This window comes from Syngnathoides biaculeatus, chromosome 2 (assembly GCF_019802595.1).
Source record: "Syngnathoides biaculeatus isolate LvHL_M chromosome 2, ASM1980259v1, whole genome shotgun sequence".
NCBI lineage: Eukaryota > Metazoa > Chordata > Actinopteri > Syngnathiformes > Syngnathidae > Syngnathoides > Syngnathoides biaculeatus.
Window position 1 is genome coordinate 11,512,645 of NC_084641.1, and position 16,856 is coordinate 11,529,500.

The 16,856-nt window shown below is 43.4% G+C and overlaps 1 protein-coding gene across 4 annotated transcripts in view; it reads left to right on the plus strand.

Moving 5' to 3' along the window:
* The window catches only part of tns2a (tensin 2a), a 55,766-nt gene that overhangs the window by 31,574 nt on the left and 7,336 nt on the right, over window positions 1-16,856 (plus strand). For all 4 annotated transcript variants that reach the window (XM_061833441.1, XM_061833431.1, XM_061833424.1 and 1 more), the window contains 17 exons: window positions 154-195; window positions 1,323-1,372; window positions 1,589-1,772; window positions 2,617-2,667; window positions 2,758-2,880; window positions 4,006-4,070; window positions 4,889-4,972; window positions 5,136-5,248; window positions 5,729-5,789; window positions 6,874-6,949; window positions 7,619-7,748; window positions 9,406-9,471; window positions 9,951-10,067; window positions 10,356-11,903; window positions 12,002-12,167; window positions 13,781-14,943; window positions 16,055-16,186. In XM_061833441.1, the coding sequence (XP_061689425.1) occupies window positions 154-195; window positions 1,323-1,372; window positions 1,589-1,772; window positions 2,617-2,667; window positions 2,758-2,880; window positions 4,006-4,070; window positions 4,889-4,972; window positions 5,136-5,248; window positions 5,729-5,789; window positions 6,874-6,949; window positions 7,619-7,748; window positions 9,406-9,471; window positions 9,951-10,067; window positions 10,356-11,903; window positions 12,002-12,167; window positions 13,781-14,943; window positions 16,055-16,186 (4,171 nt within the window). The remainder of the gene's footprint in view (window positions 1-153; window positions 196-1,322; window positions 1,373-1,588; window positions 1,773-2,616; window positions 2,668-2,757; window positions 2,881-4,005; window positions 4,071-4,888; window positions 4,973-5,135; window positions 5,249-5,728; window positions 5,790-6,873; window positions 6,950-7,618; window positions 7,749-9,405; window positions 9,472-9,950; window positions 10,068-10,355; window positions 11,904-12,001; window positions 12,168-13,780; window positions 14,944-16,054; window positions 16,187-16,856) is intronic.

Sequence of the window (16,856 nt, forward strand, 5' to 3'; positions counted from 1 at the left end):
TTGACTTCTTTTGCACTTCCCCGTCTTTCTCACCCTTTTTCAACATCACTTGCCCCTTTTTATTCGCATCCCTGAAATGCAGCCCTTTCTTTTAAACCTCGTTCCCAATGTGATATGCTGACATCTCGCTGTCACGTCCCTGTTTGCTTACAGCAGCGCAGAGGGACAGCGCCATCGCGAAACGCCCAACATCTGGTGAGTGCCTTCATCGTCTCCTCTTGTCTACATCCTCCAGAAAAAGGCCACAGGGCAAGCATAGCTCAAGTGGTACTGCAATCCTAGTTTAACCTTTTCACTTGGCCAATTCATCTGTTCACCTCATTATCTTTACTTTCTGGGAAATGTCATCTATACTCTTAAAGTGTACATATACTGTACATGCCATGCTATAAGAATAGCACCCAGTAAAGCACTGGCCTTTATGTGTGAAGTACATCCCTAAATACATACAGTATATTTGCACCTGATTATGAACTTGCAGTTATTGTAATATAGTCACTAAGATTGATATTCTCTCAGAAGAAATTTCCATTGTAGTCATTTACAGGCCAAGGAACCAATATTTGGGGGCTTAAATGTAACATCAAATACCTCACTACATAAAGCGGTCGAACTATGTGATTTAATCCAGCCACTCAGTGAATTATGGCAATAATAATCTTGAAGAAGTGTATAAGTAAATATGAGCACAATGTAAGAAAGGAAGGAAAACCCTTACTTAAAACCAACACGCTCTCCCCCTCCAATTAACTTAACTCCCAGTATTAAAATTAGCGCTTACAATATTTCAATAGTTGCTCTATAAACGATGACAGCAAAAAATAAAAACTTTTTCCTGATATAAATTTAACAATGTCTGCTTTTTTGAGAAGTAGCATTTACTTTTTAAATTTATTTAATTACTTACTTACTTATTGCTAATTAACAAAAGTGTTGTTCCGAGAATAAAATAATATATATACATTTTAGATCATCTTCAAAATATTGTTGTTCTCAAACAAAGAAGAAAATACTTTTTGGAGGTTGCAGGTGGGCAGGTTTTGTGGAAACATATGCGCTCATCCAAGCAACGTGTTTTTCTTGGACACCCCTGCTTATTTCAGCAAACAATGCCAAACCACATTCAGCACACGTTAAAACACCGTGGCTTCATAGTAATTTGTTATGATGACCCTTATCGTCCTCAATTTTTTTATTTCATTCTTTTTACTTTTGAGCTTGACGATCGGCAATCACTTGCCATTTCTTAGGAAATTACGTGTTTCTTTTCCCCCATTTTATTATTTTTGCAATTGTATGTTTTAATGGTATTCTCTCTACAGGGCTCCACCAAGTCTTTGACTTACACTAAGCAGAGAAACACTTTGCCAAGGTAAAGGTCATCTCATTCTCCCATTTACGACCCAGTTCAATTTTTCTTTCATCCAAAGAGAGGAATCTCAGTCTTGGCATTGTTCTGGTTGTGTCTTGCAGTGCACTGAAATAACTGGCCTTTTTGTCACATGTCCTTTACTGTAGTGGGCTTTCAGGGCCTGTAGCTTTTCCTGGATATGTTCTTGCTGCTACATACAACCTTTACCCTACGCAGGAGCTTCAGTGCGGACCGTGTGATGGAGCGGGTTATGGAGCGCCATTACGACTTTGATCTGACTTACATCACAGAGAGGATCATCTCGGTCTTTTTCCCGCCCAAGCTGGAAGAGCAGCGGTACCGCCTCAACCTGAGGGAGGTTGCCGCCATGCTCAAGTCAAAGCATCAAGACAAGTTTTTGGTGCGGAAACTGTTTGTTTCTTATAGTAGATCATTTCATGTTCACACTAGCCAGGACATTAGGGGAGGGTGTCCCAATCCGATATTTGAGCCATCGCAAATCGGTGCAATGTCAGCAAAAGAAATGGGGATCTAGTTGGCCTGGATCAAAAATCTCAAATTTGAAGTCAATTGTTGACATGCTAACATGAAGTTCACTTTAACAAAACAAAATAATTTCACCCATTGAATGTTCCAAGAGATCAGACCTCTTGTCTTTTTTTTTTTTTTTTTAAGAAAAATCAAAGCTGAAACATATTTCCTGAAATACCAGCGATGAGCTAAGGAATATTAGCGTTGAGCTCAGAAAACTTATCTCTTAAAATAATGAATGCCTTAAACACTAACCCTACAAACATGGAATATAACAAGTCTCAGGCATATATTCTTGAAACTCTGTGAAAAATTAGCGTTATTAACCATAATCGATCCCGACTTCTAATTTCTTTGTTACTTTGTATTTACTTGTGTGCACCACCTTGCCCCTCGGGGGTCAAGAAGTGCATGGCAGTTAGATCAAAGTATGAGAATGGAAGTGAAAAAGTTCATTCGGGACATTGCTAACTTTTGCTACTTTATCAATACAATGAGATCCTATACAAAAGCTGGATAATGTTATCTGGCTGTAGCTTGGAGTGATTCGGCACTGCACTGCATAATTCTGAAATGCATTTTTTTTCTTGGTCACCTTATTTAGAGAGGTTAAAGCAAAATATTTAGAAAAAAGACATTTCAGCCATATTATAAGTGCCAGTGTTAAATTAATATTTCACTGATGAAGATGTTTTTTTTTTTTTTTGTTTCAGCTCCTCAATCTTTCTGAAAGGCGCCAAGACATGAGCCGATTAAATCCAAAGGTGGGATTCATTACTTGCTGCATTTCTCGAACCTTTAATTAAATCTCCTCTGATCACATGATTCATTCCTCTGCTCGTGTCCAACATCAGGTTCATGACTTTGGCTGGCCCGACCTCCACGCCCCACCCCTGGACAAGATATGCGCCATATGCAAGGCCATGGAGACATGGTTGACCTCTGACCCCCAACATGTGGTGGTCCTGCACTGCAAGGTCAGAGTTCATGGGTCCGCTGGCTTTTTTCCAGACAGATGTTTTCGGTATTTCCCAGGGTTAAAAATGCTCAGATGTAAGACAATACAATTGAGAAAATCACTATACATTTCCAAATGATGACTAGGATCATCTTTCCACATATTTACATGAAAGTATGATTGATTGTATTAAAACCCATAGGCAAGTTAACTCTGTGGATACCAACATTTAGAGACTGTAACACTTGAGTCGAGAAATGTTAACTTTCCCACTGCTGCTTAAAGACAAGCAGACACGGAGGGTGACCAAGCACTAAGCAGCTTGACTGGATGGTAATGGTTTTGGTCAGGGAGAATTTAAATCCTGAAACCAGAGTACATCTGTGGTGTGCTGATGTTCCACAGCCAAATGTATTCTGTCCCAGCTGCATTTCTCGCTATAGATGAGAGTAAAGAATTTCTTTGGGTAATGAAGAGGCCTTCACTGAGACACGCATTGCCTAAATAGCTTTAATTTGTGAGTGCCTCCTTCCTGCTATCTGAAGGGGTCACATTAGGAATTTGATGCTGGAATGTCCTTGGAATGCTTCAGCGTGCTTGGAAGAAAACATCATGGCGAGAGATTGATCATATGAACTTGTTCATTCTCTCTTGTATGTGTGTCAGTTCGTATGGCCACATCTCTTAAATCTCAATCCATATAAAGAAAAATAATAAAATACATAACTAAATATGGGTGGCACGGTAGATCAGCTGGTAAAGCGTTGGCCTCACAGTTTTGAGGTCCCAGGCTCAATCCCGGACCTGCCCGTGTGGAGTTTGCATGTTCTCCCCGTGCCTGCGTGGGTTTTCTCCAGGCACTCCGGTTTCCTCCCACGTCCCAAAAACATGCAACATTAATTGGACACTCTAAATTGCCCCTAGGTGTGATTGTGAGTGCGGCTGTTTGTCTCCATGTGCCCTGCGATTGGCTAACAACCAGTTCAGGGTGTACCCTAACTCCTGCCCGTTGACAGCTGGGATAGGCTCCAGCACTCCCCACGACCCCTGTGTGGATAAGCGGCTAAGAAAAGGGTTGGATGGATGGATGCATTATTAAATTTATAACAAATGTCTGACATTGTCACTGCTCTTCATCCTGCAGGGGAACAAAGGCAAAACGGGAGTGATCATCGCAGCCTACATGCACTACAGCAAAATTTCAGCAGGGTGAGTGTGTCTTAACCAGCAAGCATCACCTTTGCTCTGTATTTGGTTGAACCCAGTGAAATAATTACAAAAAATATATATGTCTTTTTTGTTGGCAGCAAGGTAGCCCAGTGTTTAGCTCATCTGCCTAACTGTTCTGAAGTTTGAGGTTTGAGTCTTAGCCGTCCTGTGTGGACCTATGTGTAAATCGGTGTGCGCATACTTGTTGGTCTATATGTGCCCTTTAATTGACATGTGACCAGTCCGGGGTGTGCACCGCCTGTTGACCAAAGTCAGCTGGGTTGGACACCAGCTCACCTGTGACCCTAAAAGCGATACCGAAAGGGAGTGGATGGATTTAATTTTTTCAGATTTTACAGGTCATCAGTTTATCCTATAATAAAACTTTCATGAGCTATATTGGCAATTTTTCAAGAAACATTTTAGCATTTATAACAATGGTTAAATAAAGTTAATATTGAGACAAGTCATAACTTGAACAACAAAAAAAGGAAGGTGAAAGTTGTCGGTCATTTGCCTGATGCATGTCATTCTTTCCTCAATGTGCAAGGACATAGTGAATAATTTCCATTCTGACTTTCCTGAGAAGATGAATTAAATCCTGTGGCTTTAGCACAGGAATACTGAGTTCAGTGGCCAGTGCCAGCTGTATCCTCTCCATCTCATTTCTGGCATGGAGTGAGTCTGGTGTGGGAGCCATCATGGAAATTTGCTGCTGAAAGTGTGTGTGTGTGTGTGTGTGTGTGTGTGTGTGTGTGGTGTGTGTGTGTGTGTGTGTGTGTGTGCGCGCGCGCACGTGCACTTGTATTTCTGAGCAGAGCGGACCAGGCTCTCAGTACTCTGGCCATGAGGAAATTCTGTGAAGATAAGGTGTCCACTTCCCTCCAGCCATCCCAGAACAGGTAATGCTTGGGGAATCAGAGAGGGATGTGTGTGTGCGTGTGCGTGTGTGTGTGTCTGTATGTCTGTCAGGGGTGTGTGTGGTAACACAAGGGCATGATGAATGTGATTTTGTTTTGGTGAGCCTAATTAATTAATTAAAAATATGTTGTACATCTCTCTCAGGTATATCTATTACTTTGGGGGTCTCCTGTCAGGAGCCATCAAGATGAACAGCAGCCCACTTTTCCTCCACCAAGTTCTCATCCCGTCACTTCCCAACTTCCAAGGGACAGGAGGTTTGTGTTTAGTAGTATTGGTTAATTTAATGGCTAATTCTTCAACAACTATGACAAAAGAGATTGTGAGCCTGCTCGAATGTCAGTGACCTATAGCCTCTCACGAATGACGTTCTAGAGGTCTTGACTATCACATAAATGTCTTCTTTAGTCACCAAGTGAGCAACTAAAACTATTTGGAGTGTGCTGCAAACAATGTGGCTCATAAGGTTGTCAGATCTGTGCAGCCTGACAAGAAGCACAATGGTAACACGTGGAGTTTGGTACTGATGCCTCTACAGGTCTCCGTGCTGAATCCCAGCAATGTGAACCATTTACACTGTCATAGTTGGTCACATTCAGCACTCCACCCTTACAATCGCGAGTGTGTTTGTCTTTAATGTAATGATGGTTTCCATCAGGATGGAAGGATCTCAGTCAGCAAATTCCACTGACTTCAGGATGAACATAAGTGCGCCTTTTGTGTAAATGTCTCTACAGGTTACTATCCCTTCCTGAAGATCTACCAGTCAATGCAGTTGGTCTACACTTCAGGCATATAGTGAGTCTCTCCATTGGCAATAAAGTTTGTCTCACAATATTAGTCTCTCTGTCTCCAATGTATTCTAGCTGACTATTCCCGTCCTTTCGCTGCTGTTCGATTGTAAATGCAATTAAACTCATTACTTTTGTTCTATGATTATTTTGTGGCAGTGCCCCACCAGATTCAGTAGATGTTCTTTTTTTCTTTTTTTTTTTTTTTTTTTTTTAGTACAAATTTACATTTACTGGATCCTTCCAGTACTGACCAGGGCCACTGAGTGTGTTTTACGGATAAGGCCTCAAACAGGGGTGCCCAGACTTTTTTACCACAAGATCTACTTTTAAAGCAGCCAGCCTCGGCCATGGTGGGGTGGGGGGGGGTCACATGCGCATGGCCGCGACTGCCTTGGAGAAAGCAGAAGAGAGACCTTAAATAGGAGGCCAGCTTGCTAGAAAGCAGTTTTATGTCCCTGCGATCGACGTATCTGCCACACCTGAATCAACGAGGTGGATGATAGGCTGACGTCTTTTTTTTTTTTTTTTTTGGCACTCCGTCACACAATCGACCAAAACTCCTCGATGAATTAATTGTGATCGACACATTGAGGATCCCTGGCCTAGAATAAAGTATCTACCAGCAACTTTAGTGGCGCCTCCTATTAGACCCTGAGAATAATAAAACGAGGCAGCTATTTAAGATAGGGTATTTATTTATTCAAGTTGACGATGCTGGGGTTGACTTGGGCACTGGAAGGGGTGCAAACTGAGTTAGCGAACATCCCTGTCGTTCATTAACTGTGTGGGGCAGCAGAGTCTTCTGCCCCAGGTTGCCAAAGTAGTAAGCGTAACTGGCATTTTTTTTAAATTATTTAATTTCAAACCCAAATCCTGCCTTACTGCATTAGGCTCAACATTTTATTCACATTAAAAAAGAAAAAAAGACAACCACCACTGCCTTTCGAGATCAGTATGATGCAAAAACAACAACAACAAAGCAAGCTATCAGAATAGTACTAAATCTATCATTTACTTTCTCTGTTTTTGGCCACAAAGTCTATGTTTTATCTTTCTTTAGTCATGTGTTTTGCTCTTTTGGCCTACAGTGACCTTCAAGGAAGCGGCGGAAGGCGCCTATGCGTAACCATTGAACCAGCGCTCCTGCTTAAAGGTGACATCATGGTGAGTTCACACTGAAAGGAAATGACAGAGAAGCCCAGATCAGGTTGATATCGTGACATTATCTGAAACAAATAGGGTGGTCCACTGCCATTGCATATACAAAAACAGTAGTTGTAATCTAAACAGACCATGCCAAACTTAATTGGTTCTCCCTAGAGTCATGCAATACTGACTTCCACCTCAGAAGTGTTGGGTATGTTCTTTTGGCAGCTTCAGTAAATAACACATTATCATTGTACTAACCCAAATACAATTTTAAACAAGAAATTCTATCCAACTTGGATTTCTCATTAGAGACAAAATTTGAATAAATAGAACAAAATAGAAAACAAAGTAGGAGACTAATGCTTGTTAATGCATGTCATATCAATGGCCACATATCACACAAATATACCCCATTATTATTATTTTTTGCCTGTGGCCTCATTGATATTGAATTTTATATTTTGAGTTTTGAAATGATTATTTATGGATATGATATTCTTTTCGGGGAAAAAGCATTTCCATCTGACCTGACTCATATTAAGTGTTCTGCAAAAAAAACCCTGACAAGAAACAAAAGTAATGTGTGTGTTACTCTGGAAGCGTAGAGCAATGCATTTTTGCCCATGACCAGGAGGCCTACTGTAAATTTGTATATCCACCTTACTCTGTCCTGCCCCCCTGCAGGTCAAATGTTACCACAGACGAGCCCACAGTGCTGATAGGGACAATGTGTTCAGGCTGCAGTTCCACACTTGCACCATCCATGGATCCCAGCTGTGGTTTGGTAAAGGAGAATTGGATGACGCTTGCACAGGTTTGTTTACAGCACATCCACCCTTCCGTCCATTTTCTGAGCCGCTTATCCTCGTGAGGGTCACGGGAGTGCTTCAGCCTAACCCAGCTATCTTCGGGCAGGAGGTGGGATACACTGAACTGGTCCAAGCCAATCACAGGGCACATAGAGACGAACAACAGTCACACTCACAGTCACACCTCAGGGCAAGTTAGAGTCTCCAATTAATGCATGTTTTGGGATGTGGGAGGAAATCGGAGTGCCGGGAGAAAACCCGCACAGGGAGAACATGTAAATGTCACCCAGATGAGGCCAGGATTTGAACCCCAGTCCTCAGAACTGTGAGGCAGATGTGCTAACCAGTTGCTTCACTGTGCCACCCATCGCAAACTAATTGTTGCAAACATAATGATGGCATTGGATACAAGTCCATGTCTAAGCTTCTGAACATTCCAACGAGCTCGCTTTCGGCCATAATGCGTAAGTTGAAAGTCCTTAAAACCTGCTTTGATTCAAAATGTATAATACTTTTAAAAGTCTGCATCCTTCCTATGAAAGCTGCATTGTCAACATACTGTATTCAATGGCTACTCCTCTTACATTAGTAATCCTATACTGTATATAATGTGAGTATACGAGCGCCAAATTCACATTAATATTCACGATGTAGGGCAGAGGGTTCCATAATTGCAATATTGTGGGAAATGTCCCAACATGTTTATTACCACCTGAAGAAATTGGGTGAAATTAATTTTGTCACTGAGGTTTTAAGTTGTGTTGTCTTTGTTGCGACTTCATACAAAGTCGACATATCAGCTCGTTGGTGTGAGCGGGATGTGGGAATGTTCATCTGACTTGAATCCAAAATGTTTCCACATTGTTTTTGTGACCTTTGGCTCTGGGACTAATTTTGTTCATGCCGCTGAATTTTCTGTAACTGCAGCTACTGAGGTCTCAGATGCAGGATGTGGATCAAACAAGACTCTTGTGCATATATGTATCATTATTTTTTTTTTTTCCTGAGTGTTTTAAAAAAAGTTTAGCACACACTATTCTGAGTTGTTGTTTTGAATCTGGGCTCTGGGCTGCAGCCATGCTGTGTGGTGTTTGCATGTTCGGTTCGTGCTTGTGCGGGGTTTTCTTTGGTACTCTGGTTTCCTCCCACATTCCAAAAGCACATATGTAATACATTCATAATTCAAGACTCCATAGGAACCTTAAGTGTGAATGTGTGTGGCAGTCTGTATGTGCTCCGTGAATGGCTGCCGAGCATCCCAGGCTGGGTGCAGCCCTCTAAAGTCACCTGGGATAGGTTCCAATACACCTGTGACCTTAGTGATGTCATTAAAAACAGAAACAAATATATCATTCCTCTCTGGATCTGTTTTTCATGGAACACAAAATGTGTGATACTGAGAAATTGTTCGATAGTTCTGGAACCGATTAATTAATGAAGCATCACTGATGTACTTAAGTGTTTTTATGTAACCGAGAACACATCTGTGTAAGGTACAATCCATTCTAGTGGAAACAACTGCATTATATGGGCAAGATTGAGTCTCATGAGAAGATTAGGTTTACCGTGAATTGTTACAACATCAGGAGATGAGTAGGTAATCTTCAAGGTCGGTATGGTTGTAACTTAGTATTCATGCATGTATTTCCTTTGTCCCCCAAGATGAACGTTTTCCATCCGATGCCACTGTGGAGTTCGTCTTTTCCACCGGACCTGAGAAGATCAAAGGTTGGTGCACTCTGGTCAATGTAATAATCTTCAATTCATCTCTGAGTCGGGATCATGGGAACCTCAAAGATTGTTTTAAAAATATTAGAAAAGCACTAGTTTTATGCCAAACATCTCATCAAACTCATCTGACCCCATGGCAGTATGACCTAGGAACAGCAATACAACAATGTAAAAACAAGGACGGCAACCATGAATTGCTTTAATCTGTGGATGGCAATGTATTTTGATATTGATCACTGCTACTGGTTCATCACCAAAGTGTGACAAGAAGTATTGATGTCATTAATCACAAAATTTGGAAGTCTTCAAAATTTAAGAAATTGGAAATTAAGGAAGGACTTGATCTGACTTCTGATCCTAGCTCTTTTTTGTAAAAGAGTTATCCACTGTCCATTTATTTTTTTTTCCTCTGAGCATCACCTTTTCCTAATATTAGCAGCTGGCAAAACGTGACCCAAATGTTACATCTCTTACAGGCCGTGAGTACCACAAAAATGACCCTGCTGTCACCGTTGATTACAACACTGCTGACCCTGTAGTTCGCTGGGATTCTTACGAGCACTTCAACCAACGATACCAAGACAGTCTTGAAGGTAATATATCATTATGTTTTAACACCATTTTAAAGGGATACTACAATTCAATGGTGAGAGATGACGCCAGTAGTAGTAATAGTAAGATAATAGTAATACTGTAGTGACATTTGATTTTATAATTATTGTAAATTAAGAAAGATGAAACAATCTACTGAGATTCTGAGATCAACTTTCAATTTGATTTTCATTTCGTTTTGAACAACTACCTGTTCTCGAACAAAGAGCCAATATGCCTGAGTTTTTGAAAATAGTGTATGTATTAAACGAGTGGTGTTTTTGTCACAGATATTGCCCACACAAGAGGCCCTCTTGATGGCAGTCTCTATGCGCAGATTAAGAAGCGCCGGGGCCCATGTTCTGGTTCTCTTTCTTCAACCAATGGTAGCAGCCCTGGGGGAGATGATGGACCCGATCATTTCCTGTCTCACCGCTCTGACTCAGCCCTTTCAGCACATTCTAGCCCTTTTAACCAATCATCTATCCTTCCTGACCACCATGAGGAGCCATTACGTCCACCGCCTCCAACAAGGCAAGAACGAGAGGAACTTGAGCGTCTTCTTGGAGGCATAGAGGGAAGTAGGGATACAGAGCGAGAGACAGACATCTTGGATGACGGCGATTCGTCTCCTTCGGAACGAACAGGGATGCTGAGGCTGAGCCGGTCCTGTTCCTGCCGAGATGGATACCGGTCTCAGCGCTGTGCAGAACCTGGATGCGACCGTACTCTCCTAATGCCAAATGGTTATTGCCTTGATGGAGCACCTGGTACCAATGGGCACCACGGGGCGACTCCTTCTCCAGTTCCCACCTCAGCTGCCCCACCCTCGCACATGGACCTGTGCCAGCACTACAGTCCAAACCCCCACCCGTCTCTCCCACCTCCAGACTTGGTGTGGGATCGCCAGAACAACCAGCAACACATACTGCACCGCTCCTGCTTGGAAGCTACCTCATCACGTCATCTCTGCCCCTACCCTTCGCTAGATCCTCACAGCCACCCTCATCACTATCCTCTGTCTGCACCAGTGCACCTCTGCTGCCAGGAAGATGACTACAGTCTCTACCATCTTCCTCCTCAGCCTCACAGCCACCACCATCCCCACCCTCATCACCACAAATCCTCAGCCAGCCCACCCTATCACGAAGTAATGCTAATGGACGGTTTGCCGCCATCTGGCTGCTCTTGCAGGGACTGCGCCATCCGGAGAGAAGAAGCTGCAGCATCTTGTCACAGCCTGAGGCTTGATCAGGGTGCCGGCTTTCACTGGGACAGAGAGGCTGAGCTTCAACAGAGGGAGGCGGGGCTACGAAGAACCAGGGACGGAGAATTAGCCAGAGTGGGCTCGAACAGCCACTGGGAAAAGCGTGGTCGAGAGTTTTCTCTACCCTGGAAGCGAGACAGAGAGGCTGAGCTCCAGCGGCAGAGGGAGCGAGAGGCAGAATATTGGCACAAAAGGGAGACCATGTCCTCCTATGGACCCCAGGGTCACAATCTCCCTGCCTTCACCTTTGACCCCTTGCCTCCATATCACGCTGCCTATCCAGAAGCGTCACGGTCCTACGCTCATTCGCATCTTGATCTCAAATATAGCAGCAGTAGCAGTGGGTACCAAACACCACGGCAGGTGTGCCCGTGCTCGCCTTACCAGCCCTCACCGTCTGAGAGCAGGGGCTACGCCTCAGGCTATCAGTCCGAGTCAACTTCGCCGTTGCCACCTGCGTCCTCCATGGTGGGGCCCTGTAGCCATAGCAATGGGTCAGCTGAACATAATCAAAGCCACCACTGTCACCATCCGGACACCCATAAGTCGTACAGCTCGGATTCACGCACAAGTGAGACATGGATATGCTATTCATTCACATTCATGTCTTTTATTGCTGTTTTATTTATCACCACTGATTAATTGATTAATTATTAATGTCATTTTCAGATGGTCTTTGTAACTCAGGTGAAAGTGTGGGCTGGAGGGAGCACATCACCAATGATTCCTGTAAAAGGTCCCAGAGAGATGGTCATGGTGCGTGCTCTACTCCATCAGACATGTCTGGACCATCCACTCCTGTCCATACCAGCAGTCCTCTACGTACACAGGAGAGGTATTGCCCTGATTTAATAGAGATTCTGTGATAACAAAACTCAAGATTGTGTAAAGCCGTATACATTATTGTTTGTATTATAGCAACAAGATCTCTAATCAATTTATAGCAGAAACACTGTTATTATAACGATTACTCTCATTTCATCACAACGAGTTCACATCAACACTTCTAAATTTGTGGGGGCAGTTTGGAGAGGCCCCTTCTCGCCAACCCTCAAGATTTCAGGATTTTCCGTGTTTATGTTAAATAGCTCGTAGTCTGTGTGTGTAGTTTGGAGTCAATCTAGATGAAAATTCATCCCACATAACAGATTCCTGAGCCCTGACCCTGCCTGGCAGATTCTATTGCTCCAATAGAATCTTAGTATCGCTTGAAAAATCAAAAGAACAAAGGACAGACAAAGATTGGTGACAGAAAGCAAAATGGCACATGAACAGGGAAATATGACGTTGTGTGTTGCCGGGCTAAAAATGTAAATGTGAGTGTAAAATGAGCGAGTCATAGTTAGAGAGAACAAAGTTGGGATTTGTGTGAAGCTGGGATTTCCTCCCAAATTGTTTGGCACAAATTTTGTACATTCTCGGAAGGATTGTTGTGCTACCCATGACAGTAGATCAGCTGGTCTTTGTTGATGGTCGAGCTTGTTGAAGACGGCGCTCCTGCGGTCAACTGTGTGCACAACAGGTACGGATGCAGGGCATTGATTCCCGGAGAGAATAGAAAATACTACCAATTTTGTACAGTTACTCAGAAATCAACCATATGTAATGATTGTTTAAAATCTCGCTTTGGCAGATCAACTACTTTATGTTCAATACATTTCATACTGCTTGGCTTCAAATCAAGAGAAACAGTTTTCAAAGTTTTGCAACTGGACCTGCAATGCTGAACCAATGACACAGACACTAACGTATACATTTGTAATATTCTTGCAGCATTCATAAAATATCAAAACAGATATTGATTGTTCAGGAAACTTTTAATGCGAGTCCACAGGTTTACAATAAGTATCAACCACCAACGGGTGTCATCCGCATCCCAGCAATTGTTCCCAGTGGGCGTTTGGCAGCACCTTGCATGCATGTTTTAATGTTAGAAAGGTAATTAATTGCTGTATTTGAGTTCCTGGAAAAGGCAGTGATTAAACATAACTCCAGGTCTGGGAATAATAGTTAAATCTGTGGTGTATCCAACCAATAAATTGTTTTTGATCTGTTCATGCTTGGTCTTATTGGAGGCAGTATCTCTTAACCACTACCTCCAATTCTGGAGGCCCTTTGATGAAAGCGACCCAGGTTTCGAGGGAGAACTGTTAATTAGTTTAGGGTCCAGGTGACATATGTCAGGAATCCTTTGGTTGTCTTGCACAGCAGGGCGGCTTGGAAGGGTGCAGTTTATCAAATTGTTTGTGGGGGTGGGGGGCATTTCTGTGACAGCTGGGCCATCGTCACAACAATTTAGAATGTTAGAATGGTATATCAAAGATTGTGTTCCTATAATATATCGGTTGTCCAATACTTTTATCCATATTGTGTAGTACTACAACCCTTGATGTTAGACAAATGTTTAAAATAATGTTCAACATTAATATTTATGTACATCCACTTTAGTCCCAGTCCAGGGAAAGAGTATGACAGCCGAAAAACAGTCATCAGGAGTTACCCTGAGGAATCACAGCACCAGAATGGGCACTACTCTTCTGGTAAAGTCATCCAAGAGTTCACGGAAATTCCAAGCAGCAGCATTGACTCGTCAGCCCCACCAATGAAAAGCCAACCATCGAACGGAACCTCACTCACTCAAATAGACTCTCACAACCACTCCACTGCACCAACAGTCCCGTCTCCTACAAATAACACTCACCAGCAGCACTGTCATCGTGAGACACCCTCATCAACACACAACACTTGTTTGGACTCTGTGACAACAACTGCATCAAGCCAGGGACATGTCTACTCCCATTCACCTGCACCGGCCCACCACCACCAACATCCCACTCTGGAGACCCACCACCCTTCTGAAGCCGCCGCAGTGCCTTCTTCTTCAGCTCAGACAGTGTGTCACCCTGTGAGCCAGACCCAGGGGACCAGCTCGGTGAAGAGTGCCTCACCACAGGTTAATGGATGTTCTTCTCCATGCGGGGATTCCCTCCCAGAAACCGACAAACCTACCAGCAGCCCCAAATCTACAAGTTCCACCAAAACTCCAAACCCTGCACCGTCACCCATCCAGGCCGAGTCCACCAGCATGGAGGGGTCCCCTGTTTCAGATAGCCCCGTTCCGGGTTTTGCCACTCTGGGTAGGAAGCTGATGATGAGTGGCTCTGAGCTCCATCAGCACAACCACATTCCTGTCCAGTACGGACCCTCTCACCACCCTTACCCGATGATGGAGCACAATCCAGCAAGAGACACCAAAAAGAGGCACTGCAACTCTGCTCCCCCCACACAGCATCAACAAATATCTGTCACCAACTACTCCACCATCTCCATCCCACTCCCTCACCCGCAGCCGCCTCTTCCAGAAAAGCAACACACTCAACTGGGCTCACCTAATGATGAAGCAGAGGCTCTGAAATCAAACGTGAGCCACCCCATCAACACTCAGCATCACCACCATGTCACCTTCTCACCCACCGTGGGGGAAATTGCACCCAGCGAGAACCAAAATGATGTGGAGACTGAGGAGCCTGAGAATGGAAACAGAGTTAGTGTGAAGTTTGTTCAGGACAGTTCAAGGTTCTGGTACAAGCCAGGTATCTCCAGAGAGCAAGGTAAGTTTGAAAAGGAGACATTATATATTCTACAGTGGACCCTGTACAGTCCAACACATTCCATCCTAGGAATTTACTAAAAGTAGAAAAACTGTCACCAAACATACATACATCCATCTACTACCGGTTATCCAGGTTAGCTCGTGGAGCCAGTGGCTTTAGCAGGGATGCCCAGACTTCCCTCTCCCCAGCCACTTAATCCAGGTCTTGCAGGGGGATCCTGCGGTGTGCCAGGCCAGCCGAGAGACATAGTCTCTGCAGCATGTCCTGGTTCGTCCCCGGAGTCTCTTTCCGGTGGGACGTGGGCGGAACACCTCACCAGGGAAGCGTACGGGAGGCATCCGGATCAGATGCCCCAGCCACCTCATCTGGCTCCTCTCAATGCGGAAGAGCAGCGGCTCTACTCTAAGTTCCTTCTGGATGACCACACTTCTCAACGTACCTGAACAAAAGCCTTTGAAAAATTAAAGTGCATTAGTCCTGTGATGATCATTGAAATAAGCACTCTTGAGGTATGCTCATGCACAGATATGAAGACTAGATACGACAGTGTGCTATTGCAACTACGAGCTTATTTGGTGGCCAAATTGACGGTAGCAACATTACAGTCAAAGACTATGCGTGGGCATTCAGAATAAGATGTAACCTGGCCATTTCTTAACCGAGTTTCATGAGGGCTACTTATTACTCAATGCCAAAGCGTATGCCATCAATACAGAAACCTGAACAATATTTTTACCTTTGAAAGGTTCCTTTGTTGTGATTGATTGATGTGTGTGCAAGCGTATGCCACACAATGTCTCAGCATCCTTGCTCTTTTGGTTTTCTTGCCATCAACACATGGAATGCGTTGACGAGATTCCCCTAAGAAGCTTAGCATCGCCGTTGGCACACAGCTCAAAAAGGAGGGAAGGGGGGGGGTCACATATACATTTACTGTAGATATCTACGTGCTTGTCACACTTTAAAGGCTTTTTTAAATATATTTTACAAGTTCCACTGTCACTTTGTTTCTAACTTAAGAGTAATTTCTGAAATACACAATCTCTATGCCATAATACATTGACACATTTTATCAAAATCCTAACATTCTGGTTTTGTTTGGTTGTAGCAATCGTTGCTTTGAAGGAAAGAGATCCTGGCACCTTCCTGATCAGGGACAGTAATTCCTTCCAAGGGGCTTATGGCCTGGCACTGAAGGTGGCCACACCACCTCCTAATGTCAACCAGCACAGCAGCAAAGGTAGCTAAGTAAACACACACATGATCATTGTTATTGGTTTTTAAAGTATACTCACTGGAATGCCCTCACATATGGGAAAGGATCGCTACAGTCGCACAGCCACTTCTTAGCCATTTGTTGGACACAGCGCGAACAGAACAAGACACAGCAGCTACTGTTGACCACGACTTTTTCCTAGACAATAGGGCTTGGACTCAACCTCTAAATCCAACCATTCATCAATTTTCCGTACCGGTTATCCTCACTAGGCTTGCGGGTGTATTGCCAGCTATCGCAGCTGATCTTCATTATTCATGTTGACGGGAATAAATGACTTCCAGTCAAAATCAAACTGTTACTTCCTGTACTATTGGGAAATAATTTAACTCTAAGAAAAATCAATTTGATCACTTCAAAACTACTGAGTGGAAATGGAGTATGCTGGCATGTTTTGCCTCGAGCTTCTGCCTTCAGAAAATTAATTATTTTTGTTTAAAAATGGCTTACTTTAACCAGCATCCTTTTCAGTACCATGGCCAAAGGTAGAACTCGGATTGGTTTTGTGTCCTTGTCAGTGCCGCAAAATGCGAAAATATGTATAGAGTGGGTCGGAAAACCAGCCTCCTTTCAAGATACCGAACTAGCTTGCCAGTTAGCTCTCATCATCGGACACTGTTCTGTTGGATCCTTC